Here is a 24,255-nt window from a genome sequence, read left to right as displayed (position 1 = left end):
AAATCTTTTTAAAAAAAGAATGTCGGGACGCCTGGGTCAGCGGTTGAGCGTCTGCCTTCGGCTCAAGGTGTGATCCTGGGTCTGGGGATCCAGTCCCTCATGAGGTTCCTTGGGAGGAGCCTGCTTCTCCCTCTGCCTATGCCTCTGCTTCTCTCTTTGTCTCTCATGAATAAATAAGTAAAAATCTTTAAAAATAAATAAATAAACATAAAAATTTTTAAAAGAATGTCATCTTAAAAAATAATAATATAAACACCTTATTAACAATCGCTGATCATCCCTGTGGGCCAGACACCCAGAGCCCACCATGAGTCCTGCGCCACCCCTGAGCCTCTCACTCTGACTGATAGGGTGAGCAGTCATCCTTGCCTCCGGACCTTTCCCCTTGCCGTCGCGGTTGCGGAGAGTGGAGAGGCTGGTGTCCTCTGTGAATTGCACGCACACCCGCATGCACAGTCCCGGCAAGCTGGTCCCCGCAGCACCTTCCTGGTCCTGGTCAGCTTGATGGGCTGCAACAGCTTGTATCCACAGTGGCAGCACCGTGGTGATCAGATGGAGAGCTCCTTATTTTGAAAAAGAAAGAAAGGGGGAAAACATCATTTTAGGCTTTAAAAAATGTGAAGGCCTGGATGTGAGAGAACATCGTCCATTTTTGAGGAATTTAAAACAGCTTTGTAGCTGGATTTGCCCAGGAGAAGTCTGGCCACGTGGACATGGGCAGCGCACTGAACCATTTAAGCCATGATGACAGAAATACACATGTAAGGCTGCCTTCTTTTTTCAAAGACTTTATTTTTAAGTAATTTCTATACGCAGCATGGGGTTTGAACTCATAACTCCAAGATCAGGAGTCACCTGCTCCACTAACTGAGCCAGCCAGGCACCCCTGTAAAAGGCCTCCTTTATAAAGAAAATATAATGGGCACCTGGTGGTAGAGTCAGCACTGCATGATGTTGGGTTGTGAGTTCAAGCCAAAGGTTGGATGTAGAGATTACTTAAAAATAAACTCTTAAAAAAAGAAAAGAAAATATAAGATCAGATATAAATTTTTCCTTGAAGGATGGAAACCTGTTTTTATTTATTTTATTTTTTAAAAGATTTTATTTATTTATTCATGAGAGACAGAGACAGAGAGAGAGCCAGAGGGAGAAGCAGGCTCCATGCAGGGAACCGGACGTGGAACTCGACCCCAGGTCTCCAGAATCAGGCCCTGGGCTGAAGGCAGCGCTAAACCACTGAGCCACCTGGGCTGCCCAGGAAATCTGTTTTTAATTAGCAAAGGGCTCACTAACTGGACTTGGAAAACTTCAAAAAGCTAAATACAAATCTCAAAGTGAATTCATTTTTGCATTGCACTTACTGCTCTCAAGACTCTGGCATCCAAAAGGAAGAGAATGCATATGATTGTACATACTGTGCTGAGGATGTCACATCCATGATCTCTTGTTTTTGTCATTGCCTCTCTATCTGCTCATCTATCTGTACTCCTCAGTGGGTGAGAACTTCCAAAAAGGCAGGGACGAGTCTGTCCTATCTCTGCCGTGAGCCCAGCATCCAGCACAGTATGACACATGCACATAGCCCCTGACTCCGTGCTACAACTGACCTGGCTTCTTGTGCTTGTTTTAATTGCTGAGTCAACAGCTTTCTTCTTGGTCACTTGTTTTATACTTATTAGATAAACCAAAAGAACTGTTGAGTTGGTTTTACAAACATGTGTAGAGGCATATATGGCTGAAATTAATCACCTAACAATAGAACATGTCTATGTTCAGAGTCCATCAATGGTTGGGGATTTTGAGGTATTTTCAAGTATGGAAAACTGACTGACTTAGCATCTTCATCTCCAGCACATGCACATTGTCTCATGTGATAATTAAGGAGTGTGACGGTCCTCTCAAATCCATAGTACATGTTTGCTGCAAGAGTTAACTGCAATTTTCTGGTCTTTATCTCCAACCCTGGCTAAGCCAACACAGTGTCTCCTTGTTGAGTATCGATTCTCCAGAAGTTGCTGTGCTGCTTGGATTTCATTCATATACCAAGAAGGTTCATAGGTCTTCCTTCTTTTGATGAGATTTTCCAATGACTGCTCCTTTACTTCGATGTCTAGTAAGGAGAGAGTATGTGTGCTGTTCAGTTTATTCTTCTTCACTTTGTCAAAGAAGCTTTCTGGTCTCCAAGTGTCTGTCCAAAAAACAATAGAAACTGTCTCTCCACATTTATACAACTGTAAACCACAGCAGCCTACAGCATTTATTATGGAAGCATTTTGAATAACTCGATAAGAGATTCCCAGTTTTGTTCCTCCCAGAATAAGATCACTGTGTATTGTATCCCCAAGTGGATTATCAACCATGAGGAAAGCAACATCATTGATATCAACATCCTTCAAAATATTATCTGCTTCTTGTTCCACTTCTTCTCTATCAGCAAGAATCAATTTTCTTCCATGCTCTTCCAGGGTTTTCTTCCCTACTGTCAAGACTAAGGTATAGGCTTCCAGATACACTTGAGTGAAGCATTTTACAGCTTCCAGGCCCTTGAATGTTGATGTTCTTGGCATCACCCAGGCCCAAGCTAACCAGGTAACGCATTTCAAAGTCCAGGGGGACAGAGACCACCAACTGCTCCCTTTCTGAAGAAGCAGTTAAGGATTGGAGTGCTTCTTACACTGAATTTGCATCCTGCATAAACATGAAGCAAGACAGGGGCACCTGGGAGACTAATTCGGAGTCTGCCTTCATCTCAGGTCATGATCTCGGGGTCCTGGGACTGAGCCCCACATCAGGCTCCCTGCTCAGTGGGGAATCTGCCTGTTACTCTCTTTCTGCCCCTTCTCCCCCTCCCTGCTCATGCTCTCTTTCCCCTTCTCTCTCAATTAATAAAATCTTTAAAAATATGGAGCAAGACATTTTTAAGTGTAGTAACACTTTTTCTTCTTTTATGACTAATTTTTTCTGAGGAGCACTGATCAAAGAAAGGAAAATGGCTCCTTAGACCTACTTTGAAAGGTGTATACAGGGATCCCTGGGTGGCGCAGCGGTTTGGCGCCCGCCTTTGGCCCAGGGCGCGATCCTGGAGACCCGGGATCGAATCCCACATCAGGCTCCCAGTGCATGGAGCCTGCTTCTCCCTCTGCCTGTGTCTCTGCCTCTCTCTCTCTCTCTCTCTCTCTGTATGACTATCATAAATAAAAATTAAAAAAAAAAAAAAAAAAAAAAAAAAAAGAAAGGTGTATACACCCTTCAAAGTATCTTCCCTGAATCTTTGACACTGCTTTGCAGACCGATAGTGGACCTCACTCCAGGAAGTGTCTGTCTCCTGTGAAGCCTTATATGTGAGGAGAGAGGGTGTGGTGGTGTTTAGTGATGCCTCCTTGGCAATTGGAGACTGAAGAGGGAGGTCTGCTCTACAGGCCGGGATCGTGAGCATTCACCCCCTTTTTATTTAACACCTTGCATTTCTCATCAAAGAAATGACAGTAAAATATAGAAAGCCCCATTTCTTTCTTCTAACCCAACCTCTACCCTACTTATGTGACCAAATATTTCCAAGTCTGGATATGAAATCTTCCATTATGAGAAACTCTCTAGGATGTCTATTCAATATGGTTTGTAGTTGTGGAATTTTGTGATCCGGACATATGGTAGAAAAGAGCATTCTTGTAGCAATTTGAATTGGAATCTAGATGGTGCCTGGCCTCTGAAAGTGCCCTCCAGCCCAGTGTCATATGAGAATTCATCCCCCATCCCGCTGCCCCTCCAATTCCACATCTATGCTGTTAGCTGAGTTTGGATAGCCCGTGAGAACAGGGGGAAGAATGAGATGGCAAAAGAGAATCCACCGTCTGTTTGTAGTTAATGCTGGGTGCTCTCTTATCACTCTGAGAACTGGAAAGTTATTGGGGGAATAATTACCACATGGACTAAAAATCTCTATTGGTCTTTGGGTAGAAAAATGCAAACAGGAGTTTTGCAATGTTCCCCGTCCAATCTTTCTGTCCTCAAAAACATCTCAATGGATATCATGGAGGGGAGGGGGCAGGGATTTAATCCTCCATCCGGGAAAACTTGTTTTTTTTAAGATTTAATTATTTATTTGACAGAGAGAGAGCACAAACAGGGGGAGCAGCAGGCAGAGGGGGAGGGAGAAACAGGCTTCCCACTGTTGGTCCTTCCAACAGGGACCTCAGATGCTTGGATGCAGGACTCCATCTCAGGACCACGGGATCATGACCTGAGCAGAAGGCAGATGGACTGAACCACCCAGGCGCTCATCAGGGAAACCTTTTTATAATAACTTTTCATACCTAGGTATCATAACCATGTTACATGACATTTGAAAACATAGTGAAAAGTTTTGCATTTTTATTATTTTTCCCTACTCTTTTTCTTAAACACAATTTTGAATGTAGTGTATATGCAAGGGGGTGAACTTCTTCATGTACCTAACACCCTAAATGCTTTCCTTTGTGGAGAATCCAGATGCAGTGATGTGTTTTTGAAAGCAAATATGCTATACTTTTTTTTTTTTTACTTGAATAACCCACAAGGAAGGAAGCTAGATTTAGAATCTAACTTGGCAAGATAATATGTAGATATGGTTAATTATAACAAAATCAGCAAGGTCTCAAACTTGGTGTTATCAATATAAGGTCAATGGGCAAATGTAACTTCATATAACAAATATAGTTTTAACTTGAAGTGAACACACATACTTCACTATGACAAATTCAATTTTCTACAATAAAAGAAAACAAAACCTTAAATTTTAGGTTATAATTTCTGGAGTTAGAAGTAGCCTATCAGAGAGGCTACCTGATTTTATCCCCCTTTTATTTATTTATTATTTTTTAAAATTTTACTTTATTTAAATTCAATTACTTAACATATAGTGTATCATTAGTTTCAGAAATAGTGTTCAGGGCAGCCGGGGGGGCCAGGGGTTTAGCGCCACCTTCTTCCCGGGGTGTGATCCTGGAGCCCCGAGATCGAGTCCCACGTTGTGTTCTCTGCGCGGAGCCTGCTTTTCCCTCTGCCTGTGCCTCTGCCTTTCTCTCAGTGTCTGCCATAAATAAATAAATAAAAAGAAATAGTGTTCAGTGATTCATCAGTTGCATTTAACACCCAGTGCTCATTACCTCACATACCCTCCTTAACGACCATCACCCATTACCCCATCCCCCACCCATTTCCCTTACAGCAACCTCCTCTTTGTTTCTTATAGTTAAGAGTCTCTTACAGTTTGCCTCCCTCTCTGATTTCATCTTATTTTATTTTTCCCTCCTTTTCCCAATGATCCTGTTTTGTTTCTTAAATTCCACATTTTCTCACTTTTTAAAATGAAATGAAAAAAAAAAAAACAAATAAAAAATAAAATGAAATGGTAGCTTTGGGCATGCAGACAGAGCATGCCCAAAACTAATTTTGTAAAAGCTTCTTCCCTTGGCCAGATGTTGGTCCATTGCAACCTGGAGTCTAGCTTGATATTTATTGTCTATAGCTATAGCTCTACCTGTATGTGCCTGTACCTAAGCCGCACTGAAAGACCTCATGTCAACAAAGTTCTTTTCTTGCAACACTTCCCATTAGACATCACTCTCATTTGTAACTGATTTGAACCAAGGTTGAATTACAATCTTTTAAAATTTATAATTTATTTCTATGCCACACCTGCTACTGTGGAGTGTTTAAACAGAATGGCATTTAAGGTCTGTTTCTCCAATTGACTCTAAGTTCCCTGAGGGCGGGGCTGTGTCATTTTGGGTTCAGGGTTGAATCACAGGCAATAGCACACGTAGAAGATGCACGGCCCCAATACGTGTACTATCTGAGGTATACGTCCTGTTAGAAATATATGCAAATTAAATTTACATCACATAATATAGTTTTGTCATCTTCTATTTAATAACTATCCACTGGTGGAGGGGTACCTGGCTGGCTCAGTCTATGGAGCATGCAACTCTTGATCTCAGGTTGTGAGTTCAAGCCCTATGTTGGGTATAGAGCCTAGTTAAATTTTTTTTTTTAATTTTTATTTATTTGAAAGAGCTTCTCTGCACTCTTTCCCCTAGAGCCTGTAGACAAGGACCCAGGAGTCACCTCAGTGCTGTAATACTCTAGGAAAAACTGGACGCCTTCCTTTCCAGAATAAACCATAAGACCTACTCCTCTCCTGACTTCCTGTGGAAATGAGTGGGTCTTCTCCTCACAGGACCAGTAACTATATGCCTTGGTTGTGTTACCAAATAACATCCTGGGATAAAGGGAGAAACTTTGGGGGAAATCAATCACCTCTGGCTGGGTCCTCTCAGACCCACAGAAGTAGATCCATCCTTTGGAACCTCAGCTTCTGGCCTGTAACCACATCTCTACTCCTGCCAAGATGGAAGCTGCTTTTTCTGAATGTTTACTTATCTCATCGCTCACAGCTGAGATGAGAGCTTCCTCTGGAAATCTTTCTTCAGCTCCTCACTTCTGAGAAAAGTGATCTAATAGCACTTGTGTTCCTTTCACCATATGGTATTGTTGTGGTATTATTGTCTGCCCCTCACTCCAAAACTGGAAGCTCTGAGAGGAAAGAGATTATGTTTGCCTTCTTCATCAAAGCCTAGCACAGTGCATGGCATGAGTGGGCACTTCAGAAATGTTGAATGAATTGTACTTGAAAACTGAATGACCTATTAACATTTTTCATAATAGTTTTATTTTTTTATTTTTTTCATAATAGTTTTAGAAATAAAATTCATCCTTTAAAGTGTACAAATCAGTGGATTTTAGCATAGTCACAGAATTGTTCAATCATCACCCTACTCTTTTCTTTTTTAAAGATTTTATTTATTTATTCATGAAACACACACACACACACAGAGGCAGAGACACAGGCAGAGGGAGAAGCAGGCTCCATGCAGGGAGCCCAAAGTGGGACTCAATCCCGGGACCCCAGGATCACACCCTGGGCTGAAGGTGGCGCTAAACCGCTGAGCCACTGAGGCTGCCCCATCACCCCACTCTTAAGACCAAGGGGTCTGAGGATCAAGGCAATGACAACCGATTTTGTGGGAGAAGGTAACAGAGGCAAAATACCTGTAAGGGTCAGGGCCTAAGTAACACACTTTCCAGGAGAGTGAACACAAGAATTTGCTGGGGTAGGGTGGGGGGATGGAGGGTGACATCTTTCAGACAATCAAGGTAATTTTACTGCACACCTTGCCATCTGTGGAGAGGTCTACAAAGGGCTGGGGAAGAGAAAAGGAAACTGCCAGATAAGCCAGAAAGAGAAGCAGAGGAGGAAAAGATGAAGGTTTCAGGAATGTGATTTCCAAGGTAAGAAATCCTCCCCAGTTTGCAGGAGGAAATCTCTGGGGAAGAGTCAAGGACCACCAAGGGTGATCCCACTCAGCCTGCTCCTGAGATGAGCAGATGGGTGAGACTCTACTAAGACTAGGCTTGGAGAACTCTTATTATCCCCCGTGGCTCAATACTAAGGTCATGGGGAGAAGTGAAATCTTTACAATATTAAGTCTTTCTCTGCAAGCACACAGTTTATCTTTCCATTAATTTAGATTTTCTTTAATATCTTTCAGTAAAACTTTATCATTTTATCCACAAAGGCCGGCATACCTGTTCAATTTATTAAGTACTTTATATCTTTGTTGCTATTGCAAATGGTATATTATTTTTTTTAATTTTTATTTATTTATGATAGAGAGAGAGAGAGAGGCAGAGACATAGGCAGAGGGAGAAGCAGGCTCCATGCACCAGGAGCCGGACATGGGACTTGATCCCGGGTCTCCAGGATCGCGCCCTGGGCCAAAGGCAGGTGCCAAACCGCTGCACCACCCAGGGATCCCGCAAATGGTATATTAATAAAATGTTTGTGCACATTTAACAAAGTGCACAAATCAAGTATATACCTTGGCTTTATATATGTATATGTTCATGTAACCAAATGGGAAATGTTTTTAAAAATGTATTTATTTGAGAGAGAGAAGGTGTGGACCTGGGGAAGGCAGGGGTGGTTGGTGCAAAGGGAGAGGGAGAGAGAGAGAGAGAGAATCTTGAGCAGACTCCCCGCTGGGCACAGAGCTCAATGCAGGGCTCAACCTCACCACCCTGAGATGATGACCTGAGCTGAAATCAAGAGTTGGACACAACTGACTGAGTCATCCAGGCACCCCTTAAGTGGGAAATATTAAAAGTTATACCTTCTGATGGTTGCTGCTGCTAGAATTGCAATAGATATTGTATATTGATTTTTGCTATATTGTTTTATATCCAGCAACCTTGCTAAACTTACCAATTCTATCTTAATTTTCTTTTGGGGTTGCTACACAGACAGTAATTTCATCCATGAATACTGACGTTCTTTAGTTTTTTTCCTCAATCCTTATATATTTGTTGCTGTTGTTTATTGGACTGGCTAACCTTCCACTATTGTATTGACTCGGGTTATTAAGAGCAAGCATCCTTGGCTTGTTTCTCAACTTTTTTTTTTTTTAAGACTTTATTTATTTATTCGAGAGAGAGAGGGAGGGAGAGAGAGAGAGAGAAGCAGGCTCCATGCAGGGAGCCCCACGCGGGACTCAATCCTGGGACTCGATCCTGGGTCTCCAGGATCGGGCCCTGCGCTGAAGGCGGCGCTAAACCGCTGAGCCACGCGGGCTGCCCCTTGTCTCTCACCTTAAGAGAAATGCTTACTATTATTGTGACGTGTGCTGCCGGATTTTTGAGGATGTCCTTTATCAGGTTATGGCGCATTCTTTAACAGCAACAGATGTTAAATATTTTGAGTTTTTACATGCCAATTGACATGGATAAACTGTTGCCCCTTTAATGGGTCCATACTTCTAGTCTAACGTTTGTTTTTAACTTTGAGTAATGTCTTTCGCGGTATGTTTCTTCTCTATTCTCCCTCTTTTTTTTTTTTAAGATTATTTATTTATGATAGACACAGAGAGAGAGAGAGAGAGAGAGAGAGAGAGGCAGAGACACAGGAGGAGGGAGAAGCAGGCTCCATGCCAGGAGCCCGAATCGGGACTGATCCTGGGACTCCAGGATCATGCCCAGGCCAAAGGCTGGCGCTAACCCGCTGAGCCACCCAGGGATTCCCTCAGTTCTCCCTCTTTACCCATCCATTAAGTGTTGGTCTTATCACCATCCTCCCCCCGCCCCCCAACACTCCTCTCTCTTCTTTTCAAGCTCCTGCTTTTTGTAGGTTTCCTAGGCTATCAACCGTTGGGGGATGACCACCCAGTTTTCAGACACTCTGTCTCCCCAGTCTGCTCCCTCCACAAGCAGGTTTGAATTTAAGTCAAAGCACTGGAATAAGGACGCCTGGCTGCGGTTGAGCATCTGCCTTCAGCTCAGGGAGTGATCCCAGGGACCCTGGATAGATGGAGTCCCACACAGAGCTCCCTGCATGGAGCCTGCTTCTTCTGCCTATGTCTCTGCCTCTCTCTGTCTCTCATGAATAAATTAAATCTTAAAACGTAATAATAAAAAACTTCCCACTGGAATAGAAGATGGGTGCCTTGATTCCAGTTCTGTCAATCTCCAAAAATGCACCAAGACAGAACTCCCCTTCTTTTCAGTCTCATCAATAAAATCCCTGTCCCACCTCCAGGTTGGTTGGAAACTCCGACGAATAAATGCAGTACAATCACTCTACAAATTCCTCGCAGGTGAAGGGTTTGATGTCTTTGACACTAAGATTGTTAGAGGTTGTGTGGGGTAACATATAGCTTGGTTTTGAAGCTGCTGGAATCTAGATGCACTCCCGATCATGAGTGTGACCTTGGCTTGGATACCTAACCTTTCTAAGCCTACCTTTGTCCAGCTTGCAGAGAAGAGATGCAAAACACTCGACCGTAGTAAGAGCTCAATGAATTTAGCGATTATTAAGAGATAATGCACGTGCAGACAGCCTGAGAAGCATAAAAACTTCCTAAATGTAAGCAGTCTGTCGTCCGTGGGATGGAGGCTCCGGAGCCCTAAGGCAGCTCCCCAGCACCAGTACCGGCGCCCAGGTACCGAGACACGCCACCGGCGGGCTCCTGCTCCCACTTCCGGGAGCTTTAGGGACCTCGCCTCCGCGGCGAAGCGCCGAGTCACGAACCCTAATCGCACGGACCCAGCGGGGGGTAACAAGCGCGCTCCCCGCCGCACTCGCAGGGGGCGGGGGGCTGCCCCGTCGCGCCCCTCCCCCTAAGCGAGTCCCGTGTGCTCTCGCGTGATTCCTTTCTCCCAGCGTTCCCGCCCCCACCCCAGAAGAGTTCGCGCGGCGCTGTCCGGGAATGCTCTGACGTAACGCGCTGCAGCCGGGAGCCGAGCGGAAGTGCAGCCCGACTCCGGCCAGGGGCGGGGCGGGCGGGAGCGGAGGAAGGGCAGCCGGAAGTGTGACTATCCGCCTGCCTCCCGGGCGCCGGCGAAGCAGGAAGGGACGGTGCCGGCCTGGCGGGGTGTGGCCTCGAGAGGCAGGGGCCGCTGCGATTGGTCTCGGCCGTGGCGACGGCGACGATTGGCCCTTGCGTGCGGAGGGAGGTGAGAAGGTGGCGACGGTTGGAATTCAAAAGTGGCGGGTGTGGCGTCAGGTCGGTAGCCCCGGAGCCCCGCACGCGCGTGGCTTGTGTCGCAAGCCGGCGAGAGAACGCGCGCGGGTCCCGGAAGCCCCGGCGCCCTGTCCTCTTCCAGCGGGCGCCCCTGGCGCGTGTGGCCCGGTGCTGGCCATGGAGCCGCAGGTGAGTAGGGGCCGCGAGGGGTCTCCTGCCCGCGACGCTGGCGAGCCCCCGGCTCCCGGCCGGCCTCGGTCCTGCCTGCGTGGAGAGCAGAGGTCCGTGCGTCCTCGCGCAGGGGACAGGCGGGAGGGAGAGGGCTGGGAGCAGCCCCGGGGCGTCGGGGTGCACGTCTGCCAGCCCTCCCCGCTCTGATTGATGTCTCCAGGATTTTTCGATTTCGAATTCTCGGGCTTATCTGACTCTGTACCCACCTCTCCATTCCTGCCCAGCGATTGCAGTGTGTGATTGAGAAGAGTTCTGAGATTCCGCCTCCCTCGGGGAAGTGGTGCCTGAGGCCAAATCCCCGCTGATGATCTTTCCTGTTCTCTCCGGTTGCTGTCGCTTTGGAGGGCAGGAAGGGGGTAGAGGGAATGCGGTAATCTGAACTGAAGGATTCCTCATTCTCTCTCCTTCGTCAGGTTTTACAGAGATCTCTGCCCCTGGGACTTAGTTTCTTCTCTTATCGGTGGCCCTACTGCACTTCACAACCATCAGCAGCCTCCCCTCTCCAGTCGAGAGAGATGTGTGACAGCCAGAGTGTATTGACTTTTGGTGCCAGAGAAATGCTCCTGCCTGGATCCTCTGTTTGCTAGTATTTCACATTCAGATTTACCCAAAGCAGGTTTCAGCCTGAAGAGATGTTGTTTGTATCCCGACAGCTAAAGAGCAGATGAGTATGATGTGACCGTGAAAAACAGTAGAAGCCTTCTCATATTTACTGAGCACCTACTGTGTACCAAGCACAGTGGTAGATACTTGGGATGCAGCAACAAACAAGACAAATCCCTGTCATCCCTACAGATGCCACTCTATGAGAAGCTGCCATTCTGTGGGGAGCCAGGAAATATAAGTTACATAACTCTATTTCAAAGTGATGAATGCGGGATCCCTGGGTGGTGCAGCGGTTTAGCGCCTGCCTTTGGCCCAGGGCGCAATCCTGGAGACCTGGGATCGAATCCCACGTCGGGCTCCCGGTGCATGGAGCCTGCTTCTCCCTCTGCCTATATCTCTGCCTCTCTCTCTCTCTCTCTCTCTCTCTCTCTCTGTGTGACTATCACAAATAAATAAATAAATAAAAATTAAAAAAAAAAAACAAAGTGATGAATGCTATGAACAGAAGGAAAAACTTGAGCAGATTAAGGAAGACGAGGGGAGGCCAACTTGCAGGATACAGTATTAAATACGGTGGTCTTAGTAAGCTCCATTATGAAGATGAAAGTTGAATAAGTACTTTGAACAAGATGATGGACAAAGGCTAGTGGCTACTGAGGGAAGAGCGTTCCAGGCAGAGGGAATCTGCTAGAGCAAAGTCCTTCAAGAATTGTGTAGCAAAAGCTAAAATGGAGTGAGCAAGGGGGCAAATTGTGGGAGGGGAAGTCAGAGCATGGAGAGTGGGATTGTCTACCCCATTGCTTCTTGTTGGGGCTTTGTTGTGAGGCCCTTGACTTGGATGGTTTTAAGCAGGTAAGATCTGTCTTGCATTTTAAGAGGATCACTCTAGCTGCCACACTGAGAGTAAACATCAAGGGTAAGGAAAGAAACAAGGAGGACTGTTAGGAATACAGCAGTTTTTCTCAACTTCCATACTATTGACATTTTTACTGTAGGGGCTGTCCTGTACATGGTCTGATGGTAGCAGCATTCCTGGCCTCTGCCCACTAGATGTCAGTAGCAACTCCCACCTAATCAATGACAAACTGTCTCCAGACGTCATCAAATGCCCCCTAGGGAGTCAAATCACCCCCAGTTGATAACCAGTGGAGAATGATAACCTGAGAGGTGATGCTGACATGGATCAGGGTTGTAGCAGTGGAAGTAGTAACATGTGGTCAGTTCTGTCATCCTTTGCTGACATTAGATGTGGTATGTAAGAGAATGAGAAGACTTGGGATTTTTTGGCTTGAACAACTGAAAGATATATCAACTGGGATGGAGAAAGCTGTATGAGGACCAAGTTCGAAAGGGATTTGGACATTAGAAAGTCCGTTTGGATGTAAGTTTGACATGTTTATTGGACTTCCAAGTGGAGACATTGAGAAGGTACTTGCACAGAAGTTCAGGAACAAGGTCTGGGCTAGAGGTATAAATCTTGGAGTTGTCAGCATATGGATGAGAGTGCACTGGAATGTGGATAGAGAATAGAAAGACCATCATTAAAGTTTGGAAAGATGAGGAGGACCTGCCATGAGAGATGGGGAAACCAAGAGAGGATGGTCTCCTGGAAGCTCAATGAAGAAAGTGTATTAAGGAAGTGGGAGTGAGCAGCTCTATCAAATGCTGTGATAGGTCAAGAAGCAGGAAGATGCAGAGTTGACATAGCAACACACAATGTACTTGTGACATCAAGGAGAGTAGTTTTGGTGACACAGTGAGAGTGAAGGCCTGATTGGGATGAGTTTAGGAGAGAATCTGGACATGGTGAATATTCTAGCGAACACTTAAGGGTTTTGCTGCAGAGAGTAACAAAAAGCTGACAGGGAAAGCAGAGTCAAGAAACTCTTTTCAGGTTGGAAGAAATAATAGCACGTGTTAAAATACAGATAGGAATGATCCAGTAGAGTGAAAAGTTGATGGTGTGGAGGAGAAATGGAAGGATTGGTAGGATTCTTTCCCAATAGATAGATGAAGGACTGGAGTCTGATGTACACATGGAAGGGAAGCATTTCTCTTATGCTTTTCATTGTGGATAGTTGGGAGTCATTGTGTCTGGCTCTATATCACAGATGGGAAGAGAATTAATACTGCACTCTTTGGAGTTGTCCTTAATAAACAAACCTTTGAGGGGCACATGGGTGGCTCAGTGGTTGAGCATCTGCCTTCGGCTCGGGTGATCCTGGGGTCTTGGGATCAAGTCCCACATCAGGCTCCCTAGAGGGAGCCTGTCTAGGAGGGCAGGGATTTTGTTCATTACTCACCTCAGTTTCTAGAACAATGTCTGGTCCAGAGCAGTCTTGCAACAAATCTTAGTGCAACAAATCCTTATTGGATGAAGGAAGAAAGGAATGATGCATTTTCTCTGCCTGTCATATCCCTCATCATCTACTTCTTCACATTGCTTCACACTGCTTTTTTGGTACAAATCTAGTCTTACTACTCTCCTAACTAAAAACCACCATCAGGGTCCCTCTTGCCTTCAGTAAATGCTAGACTCCTTATCATGGCATACTGCCTGCCATGCACACTCCATGTGTCAGCTGAACAGAACAACTTGGCATCCTTGCATGCACCCGTCCTTGCTTTCTGCCTGGGAGGCTCCTCCTTGGCCCAAGTCCCCTGGCTAAGTCTTTCTCATCATCCAGGTTTTGCCTAAAAAGACTTTTTAGAGGTGTTCTCTGACACTCTCTGCATCTGAACTACATGCTCATTCCCTCCTTGGGGTATACTTATTTTATGATACCATTCAGTAAAGTTTTAATAATCTCTTTAAAAATGCTTCTCTTCTCCATTTTCCCTGAGTATTTTGAGGGCAGGGATCACATCTATTTATTCCCAAACCCAGATCATTTTCTGGCATAATGAGCACTAAGAGTATTGAGTGAATAAAGTGAGCCAAAGGGCAGAGAGACTAGCCTTGGAATTAAAAGTTAACTATAGTGAAGATTATTTATTTTTTTTTTAATTTTTATTTATTTATGATAGTCACAGAGAGAGAGAGAAAGGCAGAGACACAGGTGGAGGAAGAAGCCGGCTCCATGCACCGGGAGCCCGATGTGGGATTCGATCCCGGGTCTCCAGGATCGCGCCCTGGGCCAAAGGCAGGCGCCAAACCGCTGTGCCACCCAGGGATCCCTATAGTGAAGATTAAACGTTGATCTGTATACATATTACTCTCCTGATGGTCAGATAGGAGCAGGGTTTGCATAACAATGACCTGGTTTTAGCATGGAAAAGTTCTCTGTCCTGAGAAACCCTTTAGTCCTGGGCAAACTAGAATAGTTGGTCACCCTAGTCAAGAGTAGCCATGGAGTGGACATAATCATAATCTCTAAGCACCAAATTGCAGTGCTTAGGAGAGGATCTCTCCCACTGCCCCCGCCCAATACCTGTACTTTGGTGGTACATGTGTCATGCTGCTTCTTAGTTCTCTTCTTGCAAGTCGGCCTACTTGTAACTCTTTTTTTTTTTTTTTTTTAAGATTTTATTTATTTATTCATGAGAGACACAGAGAGAGAGAGGCAGAGGCAGAGACACAAGCAGGGGGAGAGACAGAGGAAGAAGCAGGCTCCATGCAGGGAGTCTGACGTGGGACTCAATCCCGGGTCTCCAGGATCACGCCCTGGGCCAAAGGTGGCGCTAAACTGCTGAGCCACCCAGGCTGACCTAACCCATTATTTTTTATAAGTAGGCTCTTTTGTATACTTTTCACATGCCTGACCAGAAACTATATCTGGTTCTCCACATAAATGAGGCTAAAGCCTAAACTCCTTTGCCTGGCATCAAAATCCTATGGGTCAATCTAATCTAGTGGTTAAAGACACGCACGGCCTCCAGAACCAGACTGTCTAGATTTTAACCGTGGCTCTACCTTTTACTCACTGATGAACTTAGATAAGCCATTTTACCTCTAGATGCCTTCCTTCCTCATCTGCGAAATAAGGCTAATAATAGCACCTTCTCAGTGGGCTCCTGTAAGGATTAAGTTGATACAGATGAAGCATTTAAAACAATTTCTAAAATGTTACCCGCTTGAGGTGCCCGGGTGGCTCAGTTGAGCATCAGGCTCTTGGTTTCGGCTCAGGTCATGGTTGATCTCAGGGTCATGAGATCGAGCCCCACATGGGGCTCCTGCTGGGTGTGGAGCCTCTCAAAATAAATAAATAAATAAAAATAAAAATAAAATGTTACCTGTTCCTCCCATCTAGTCTTCAGCCTTACCCATCTTCCAGTCTCTCCCTTAACTGTGATCCTCCATTCTAGCTGAAAGAGCCTGTTGATTTCCCAGCCATATATCATGTGCATGTTTGAAGTTTTGCCTTCTGAAAAGAGTGTCCATTTCTCTCTGCCTGTGTAGGTACTACCCTGAGAGTTAGCTGAGGTCCAGCGTCTGTCCAGCTCTTCCCGTAGAGATTTCTCCCTCTTTTGCATCATGTTGCACTTCTATCTGTGCCTTTTGGCTGGCACATAATCCGTGGGCCCCGGTTTGTACACGAGAGGTACTCAGTCAGTGCTTGATGGTGGTTGATAATTAGGCTAGAAGAACAGGAAGGGGAGTTCTTAGGACTTTTGGGCTCCAAGGGTTGTCTGAAGGGTCTCTCTTTTCCCAGCAGAGGTCCCCCTTGTTGGAAGTGAGGGGGAACATAGAGCTGAAGAAACCCCTGGTCAAGGCTCCTTCTCGGCTGCCTCTCCCTGGAACTAGGTTTAAGAGGGGGCCTGACCAGATGGAGGATGCCTTAGAGCCTGAGAAGGTAAGCTGGGTTTGGAAAGCTTTGCATGCACGTGTGTGTGTATGTGTGTGTGAGAGAGAGAGAGAGAGAGAGAGAGAGAGAGTGTCTAAGCCAGTGAGGGAGACTAAATGGACTCATTCTTGTCTACCTCCAGAAAAGGACACGAGGACTGGATACAGTGACTAAAATTGCCACATCCCAATCCAGAGCACCAGCCCTCACTGCAAGAACACAGACACAAAACCAGATCACAGGTGGGCTCTATGAATGGGCAGAAACCAAGGGCATGAAAGTCCAGCGCTCTTCAACTCACTTATTTCTTTTCCTTCAATTTTAGCTAATTTTGGATAAGTAATAGGTTTCACTTGTTTCAGAATTCCAAAGGCACAAGGGGCGGGCTGGGTGGCTCAGTGGGTTAAGCATCCGACTCTTGATTTTGCCTCAAGTCAAGTCTCCCATCTCATGAGATGGAACCCTGTGTCAGGCTACACACCCAGTGTGGCTTGGGGTTCTCTCTCCCCCTCTCCCTCTGCCCACCACCCCCAAATTCCAAAGGCACAAAATGCATTATATAGTGGAAAGTCTCCCTCCGACCCCTGTCTGCCAGCCGCCCAGTTCCCCTCCCCAGAGACAACTGCCTTGTCCCTTCCAGGGCCAATTTATGAATGTTCAAGCAAATATGGACATTTTCTCCAACATTTTATTATATAAGTGGTAGCATACTTAACCCAGTTCTGCTCCCTGCTCTTTTTACTTATCTTGGTCCAACTTACTCCTTGGTGTCTTGAGTAATTTCTGGTCATGGGAGGGATATCTTTAGAAGCTGGCCAGATTTCAGGGACAAGGGAAGTTATCTTATTTCTCACCCTCAGAAAAAGCAATCCCTCTGCCCCTGGCCCAGCCAGAGCTCATGCCATCCTGAGACTGATTGTTGTTCTACTTTTTTCTGCTCCCATCTCCCAACAGCTCCAAAAGTTCCCAAGAAGACAGGACCCCGATGTTCCACAGCGATTGCCATGGGTAATAGTACTTCAGAGTGGGGGCTGGGAAGAGATTCGGAGTATGTGGAAAGGGAGGGTGATGGAGGTAGAAGGATACCGGTGCTGTGATTCCTTATGTTCCCTCTCCAATTGTCTAGTGCTGAAGAATCAGAAATCGGGCCCTGCTGTTCCTGCCCAGAAGCCTGGAGGTAGGTGACTGACATAACCATTGGGTGAGATGCTAGGAGCGGGAAGAGAAGAGGTGGTGAGGACTCCCCGAAAAATCTGTTTGGTTCCCTCCCTGTCTGGAGGGGAAAGAGATGTAGCATCAGGTGTGGAGGCCTTAAAGGCTAGGAGGGGGGCAGAGAGGGAAAGCCACGACCTCCCTGACCTTTGCCCTTTCTATGTCCATCTCAGCAGCTGCCCCTCCGATGGTGGGAGGGAGGAAACCCACCAAGCGTCCGGCCTGGGACTTAAAGGGTCAGTTGTGTGACCTAAATGCAGAGCTGAAATGCTGCCGTGAGAGGACTCAGACACTGGCCCAGGAGAACCAACAGCTGCAGGACCAACTCAGGGAGGCCCAACAACAGGCCAAGGCCCGGGGGGCAGAGTGTAGGACACTGGAAGGGGAGTTGGCCAGGGTGCAGGCCCAGGCTGAGCAGGGCCAGCAGGAGTTGGGGAGCCTCAGGGCCCGTGTCCTGGAATTGGAAGAGCAGCAGTGCACACAGGAGGGCTTGTTGCGAGAGCTCCAGAAAGAACAGTTAGGATTGCAGGAGGAGCGGAGGGGACTGGCTGCCCGGCTGGAGGAGCAGGAGGTAAGGGCCATCGTCTCAGCAAACGCCAACCCACCTTTCTGGGTTACCCTGAAGTCTCTGGGGACTGGGAGTCCCTGACCACCTCTCCAGCAGTATTCCTCTGTCCTTCTCCACCCCTGCTCACTCCTGTATCTTGCTTTCTGCCCCACTTCTCCCTACTAGATGGAATTACTTGTCATTTATCAAATGATTTAATCATCTGTTTGGGGCAGTTTGCATATGCACTTCCCTCTTTGTGGAATGTTCCTTCCATTCTCTGTCTTTTTGTTGGCGTATTCCTATACTTTTGGGTGTCAGCTTAGATATCATTGTCCTTGTGCCCCTTTTGGCTCTTTCCATAGCACTCCCTAATCTGGGACGCTGGTTCTTATTTTCTTACCTCTTTCCCTGGCAGACTCAGTCCCTGGGGACAGGGACCACCCTACCCCCACCGCCCCACATCATCGTGACTTGTCCTTACTCCTCAGTGTTTCACTCTCTCTGTCCATTCTGTTCTGGACAGAGGCGGCTGCAGGCATCAGAAGCAGCTCTGTCAGGCAGCCGGGCAGAGGTGGCATCTCTGCGCCAGGAGGCCACAGGCCAGGCGGCCCTCCTGGTAGAGCAAGGAGAACGTCTCCATGGGCTAGAGATGGAGCGCCGGCGACTACACAACCAGCTACAGGAACTCAAAGGCAACATCCGCGTATTCTGCCGGGTCCGCCCTGTCCTTCCAGGGGAGCCCACCCCACCCCCTGGCTTCCTCCTGTTTCCCTCTGGCCCTGGCGGGCCTGCTGATCCGCCCACACGCCTTAGTGTTTCCCGGTGTGATGAGCGCCGTGGGACCCTGAGTGGGGCGCCAGCCCCCGCCACCCGCCATGACTTCTCTTTTGACCGGGTATTCCCCCCAGGGAGTGGGCAGGATGAAGTGTTTGAGGAGATTGCCATGCTTGTCCAGTCAGCCCTGGACGGCTACCCAGTATGCATCTTTGCCTATGGCCAGACAGGCAGTGGCAAGACCTTCACAATGGAGGGTGGGCCTGGGAGAGACCCCCAGGTGGAGGGCCTGATCCCTCGGGCCCTGCGGCACCTCTTCTCCGTGGCCCAGGAGCTGGGCGGCCAGGGCTGGACCTACAGCTTTGTGGCAAGCTACGTGGAGATCTATAATGAGACTGTCCGAGACCTGCTGGCCACTGGGCCCCGGAAGGGCCAGGGCGGGGAGTGTGAGATCCGCCGGGCAGGGCCTGGGAGTGAGGAGCTTACTGTCACCAATGCCCGATACGTTCCTGTCTCCTGTGAGAAGGAGGTAAGGACTAAGGGCCTCTGGGGCTGGAGAACGGGGAAGAGCGGATGGAGGGGGCACAAGGTGCAGGTGGATGGAAAAGGAACAGGAGAGAGTGGGAGGATGGAGGAAGGGCAGGTTGCATGGGTGGGTGGTCACATCAGTTTTGGCCTATGGGCCACAGGATAGATTTGTCTGCCTTTGGGAATGAGGGGGTAGAGTGGTGCATGTGGCCGAAGGCTTCCTGGCCCCCACCCACTGCATCTCAGGCCTCATTCCTACTACAGCTCTAGCCGCTCTGCTCGCTCCAGGCACTGAAGCTGTCCCTGGCCATCTTGTCTAAGATTGCAACCCTCACCCTACCTTCACACACTCGTTACTCTGCTTTATTCTCCTCCTTGGTACTCTCAGACACACCGTTCATTTTACTTAGTCATTTTGCCTCTTCAGTGGCTAGAAAGAAAGCTTAGGGTGCTCTTGTTCCTTGCTACCGACATAGCTGTCTGCTGATTCCCAGCCTGCTTTTGCCCTTTGCTACCCCCACCCCAGGTGGAGGCCCTGCTCCATCTGGCCCACCAGAACCGGGCAGTGGCCCGCACGTCCCAGAATGAACGATCATCACGTAGTCACAGCGTGTTCCAGCTGCAGATCTCTGGGGAGCACACTGGACGAGGCCTGCAGTGTGGGGCCTCCCTCAACCTTGTGGACCTGGCTGGTAGTGAGCGGCTAGACCCCAGCTTAGCCCTTGGCCCTGGGGAGCGGGAACGCCTTCGGGAAACACAAGCCATTAACAGCAGCTTGTCCACCCTGGGGCTGGTCATCATGGCCTTGAGCAACAAGGTAGGAATGGAGATGAGGGCCGGTGGGACCTGGGGTAGGTTGGGGTGCTCCTATCCTAATCACCTATCTCCTTCAACCCTCTAGGAGTCCCATATTCCTTACCGGAACAGCAAACTCACCTACCTGCTGCAGAACTCTCTAGGTGGCAGCGCTAAGATGTGAGTGAAAGGGACAGACAGAAGGGGTTGGCTGGAGACTGTGAGGCTGGGATCAGGGGTGGGAAAGGGGAAATAGTGGGAACCTGGTGCAGGCTCCACCCAGCCACTGATGCTGGGGTTTGGCTCCCACTTCTCTCTCCACAGGCTCATGTTCGTGAACATTTCTCCCCTAGAAGAGAACGTCTCTGAGTCCCTCAACTCCCTACGCTTTGCCTCCAAGGTGCAGTTACCACCAGGCCCAGGCCCTGTCAGGACTCCTGGATGCTTGTAGGCTTCTCCATTCTGACCCTTTAGGGATCCATTCAGTCCTTTAGGCCAAGGGCACATTCATCTGGAAAGGATTCACATTTGTCGGGCATCTGGGACACTACCTCTCTGAATCCATTTTTAGCTATTGGCTTTTGGGGTTTTTATTTTTTAAAAATAGGTAGTTAAGAGGTCAAAACTGTATAAAAGCTATGCACAACATGGAAGTTTTACCACCTCCCGTGTGTACCCCATTCTCCCTACCTGTCCTGGTAGAGGCAGTCATTTTTGTCATTTATCATTTTATTTATCCTTTCAGTGTTTCTTCTTGCAAATAGAAGCAACATGCATCTTATTCCCTTCCCTCTTATATAGAAGACATCTCTTTTTTCAAATATGTATGTTGTTCTGTACTTTGTTTTGCTAAACAGACATTCCTGGGATTACTCTCCCACCAGCACACAGAGATTACCCCATTATTTTGATGTCTGCCTAGGACTCTGCTATGTGGCTGCACCAAAGTTTATCCACCAGTTCCCTCTACTGGACACTTGGGTTGTTTCCACTCTTTTCTCTATTACAAACAAGGCCACGTTGACTAACCTTATACATAGATGTCATTTTGTATTTGTTCAGTTATAGCTATCTAGGGAGATTCCTGGAAATGGGGTTGCTGGATCATAAGAGACTTGGATACATACGGGCACCTGGGTGGCTCAGTTGGTTAAGCGCCCGACTCTTGATTATGGTTCAGGTCATGATCTTGGGGTCATGAGGTCAAGCCCCATGTCGCATGGAGCCCGCTTAAGATTCTCTCTCTTCCTCCCCTTCTACCCTCTGCCCCTCATGTGCACACATTCTCTCTCTCAAAAAAAAAGTTTTTCAGACCATTCCAAGTAGAGTGAATCCAGATTCCAAGACCCACTTAAACATTAAATAGAAGGCCATGCCATGAATTCTCTAGGAGACTTATGCTCCTTTCAGTAAAGTTTCTTTACTGTCTGTCTCTGGAGGGTGATTTTTTTCTCTGGCTGCTCCTTTCCAAGGGGATAGATGGGTTCTGGCTTTATTTAGGATCTCTGGGCAGGTGTGCCCTTCTGCTGTATTCAGGTCTTCTCCCCAATGAGCATTGGTTGCTGCCATAGAAGTGGTCCATTCTCTAGGTACCCTGCCCTGATTTTCTGCTTTGATCAGGATTTCCCTTGCTATCTTGCAAGTTTAATTAAAGTTATAGCAACGTCATTAACAGCCAACACCATAAACTCTTTAGTATCCTTAGATTACTATGTTATTACATTTTACCTGATTGTATCAGAAATGTCTTTAATATATTAGGTTTGTCCCAATTGGGATCAAAGCAAGGGCTACCCATTTCATTTTAATTTTTTTATTTTTTTAAATTTCTTTTAATCCGTAATAATCTCACCTCCTTTTATGTCTTTTTGTTGTTGTTGTTGAAGAAATAGGGTCATTTGTCTTATAGAAAATACCACATTCTGGATTTTGGCCAGTTGCTTCCTCCTCCTTCCATACTTTTTGTTATCTAGTAGTACACTTAAGGGCTTGGATTTGAATTTGATTTGAATCAGGCTTATTTCTTGACAAGAAAACTTGAGACGGTACAATACACTTCATTGCATCAGAAGTCACCTGATATCTAATTGCTTTACTTTTTTTTTTTTTTTTTTTTTTTTAGAATTGCTTTACTCTTAAATGAATTAAAAATCATTAGATTTGGGTGTTACCAGCTTGTGACCATTTACCAACAGCTCCCTGTTGACCTAATGATTTCACTTAGTGATTTTTGGAACAATGATCATACCTAGATTTGTTATTTCATCAAGGAGTTTAATTTTCTCAGTAACTTTACATTTATTAGTCTTGTCTCTTCTACAAAGAATTTTTCCCTTGCCATTTATTTGGTTACTCTGAAATCTAGTCTATATAGCAGCAAAGGCAGGGTAAATGTAGGATTCTTTTTTTTTTTTTTTTAAGATTTTATTTATTCATGAGAGACAGAGACAAGCAGAGGGAGAAGCAGGCCTCATGCAGGGAGGCTTGATCCCAGGTCTCCAAGATCACATCCTGGGCCAAAGGCAGGCGCTAAACTGCTGAGCCACCCAGTGATGCCTGTACGATTCTTTATCAATTTTCAGTATTAGAAGTTGATGTCTTGGCAACTCCCAAAGGTGACCAAGTGAGTTTTGGTTTGGGAGGTGTCATTTTGCAGATGCTTATGGATTTGATATATATCCTTTATAGTCATTATTCCTTCTGATGTTCAGATTGCCCCATCATTGGCCAATGGGAGCTCCTTTAAGTTGGCTCCTGTGTCCTTTAGACAGGACCCAGTAGTCTTTATTCTAGACTCATCTTGTACCTATCCTGCGTAGACTTGGGATCATTTATTTTCCAAGGAGCCTTTGTTCTTAAATGAGTGTTGTTCTATCTAACTTATTAACCAGTAAATGGTAGGAAGGCTTGGGGTGTCCGGGCCATGGTATTGCTGGAAATGGAGGCTCCATCTATCTCTGCTCCTGTGTGTGGCTTCTATCCCTTCTCAGGTCTCTTCACTTCCTCCAGTGGCTTCTATCCCTTCTCAGGTCTCTTCACTTCCTCCACACTTCCTATGTGGTTAGTGGGCATAGACCTAACCTTAACTGAGACCAGGCTGAATCTGCCTTCAGAGCCTTTGTTTCAGTATTTTCTGAGGGCAGCCCCAATACTGGGGGTGGGAGGTGATCTTGGAGAAAACTGTTATTTTGGTTACTCAGAAAACATTTTTATTCTGTCTAAAACCTCTGCCCGCAGGTGAACCAGTGTGTTATTGGTACGGCCCAGGCTAACAGGAAATGAAGACAGATCCAGATCCTCTGTGTTTGGGAAGGGGGGGGTGGGGGTGGCGCTGAAGGATGCTTTGTTGGGGGGAGGGGCGCTGTGTGACCTGGGTCTATCAAATAAAGAACAGGTTTTTTTTTTCTTTAAATAAAGGTTTTGTTAACAATGGCCCGTATCTGTAAAAATGGGAACTGTGGATCGTCTACTCTGCCGAGTATTTGTGTTTTGCGGAGCAAGGGTTTCAGCTTTTCTCTCTACCTGGCTATCTCCTGGAGTCTAGATGGTTACCCTGGTTGTCCGCCTCTAGGAGATGTGCCCACTGGCCGACCGCCGTCACTGGTTTGCCGCAGGCCACCCAGCTCCACGCGGAGAGCTCGTCCGGTGGGTGCGGGAAAGTGGGAGCCTGAGTCCAGAGGCCGGGCCAGCGAGCCCTCCTACAAGCTGCTGGCTCTCCCTCCCGCTCTTTCTTTGCCTTCCCATTCGAAGAGCCGGGGCCGGCCCGCCCGCTGCCCATTGGCTGGCTCTCGGCGGCGTTACCGCCTCGCTACTAGCTCTCCCGGTCCGTGTACCCGCCCTACAAGCGCTGGGTGGGCTGCACGCCCGCTGACTCGCTCGCGCCAACCGCCAACGGCCACCGCCCGGTACAGGAGGGGCTCGGTCCACCCAGGTGCCGCGCGCGGGAGGGGTCACGCATGCGCAGAAGCGCGGCGGCGGTGTGGCGGGGGGAGACTTACCACGGGGAGGGCGGGGCCGGGGCAAAGGCGGGAGGAAGGCGGGGCACTCGAGGGAGGAGGGCGTGGCGGGGGCGACGGGACGGGTGAATGGGGGGCGGGGTCGTGAACTGGGGCCGAGGGGCGGGACTTGGAGTGACCATGAGGTTGGGGGGGCAGTTAACGGATGTGGCATGGGGCGGGGGCCAGGCTGGAGGCCAGCTGCGGGGAAGGGGGGGATTCCCTGC

At 47.4% G+C, this 24,255-nt stretch overlaps 1 protein-coding gene and 1 pseudogene across 1 annotated transcript; one reads left to right on the top strand and one right to left on the bottom strand.

Moving 5' to 3' along the window:
- Nucleotides 1-1,772: 1,772 nt before the first annotated feature.
- LOC121497966 lies at nt 1,773-2,598 on the bottom strand (annotated as a pseudogene).
- Nucleotides 2,599-10,590: 7,992 nt separating this feature from the next.
- Nucleotides 10,591-23,433, top strand: KIFC1 (kinesin family member C1). The gene is made up of 11 exons (XM_041764081.1): nt 10,591-10,742; nt 16,043-16,183; nt 16,317-16,416; nt 17,129-17,182; nt 17,301-17,351; nt 17,560-17,957; nt 18,460-19,239; nt 19,765-20,055; nt 20,140-20,213; nt 20,358-20,433; nt 23,271-23,433. Exons 1-11 carry the CDS (start codon nt 10,731-10,733, stop codon nt 23,313-23,315), a joined length of 2,022 nt encoding a protein of 673 aa, XP_041620015.1. The 5' UTR covers nt 10,591-10,730; the 3' UTR covers nt 23,316-23,433.
- The last annotated feature ends 822 nt before the right edge of the window (nt 23,434-24,255 follow it).

This window comes from Vulpes lagopus, chromosome 1 (genome assembly GCF_018345385.1).
Source record: "Vulpes lagopus strain Blue_001 chromosome 1, ASM1834538v1, whole genome shotgun sequence".
In the NCBI taxonomy this organism is placed as follows: domain Eukaryota; kingdom Metazoa; phylum Chordata; class Mammalia; order Carnivora; family Canidae; genus Vulpes; species Vulpes lagopus.
The sequence above is the reverse complement of the archived record's forward strand: the minus strand, read 5'-3'. Positions and strand labels throughout refer to the sequence as shown.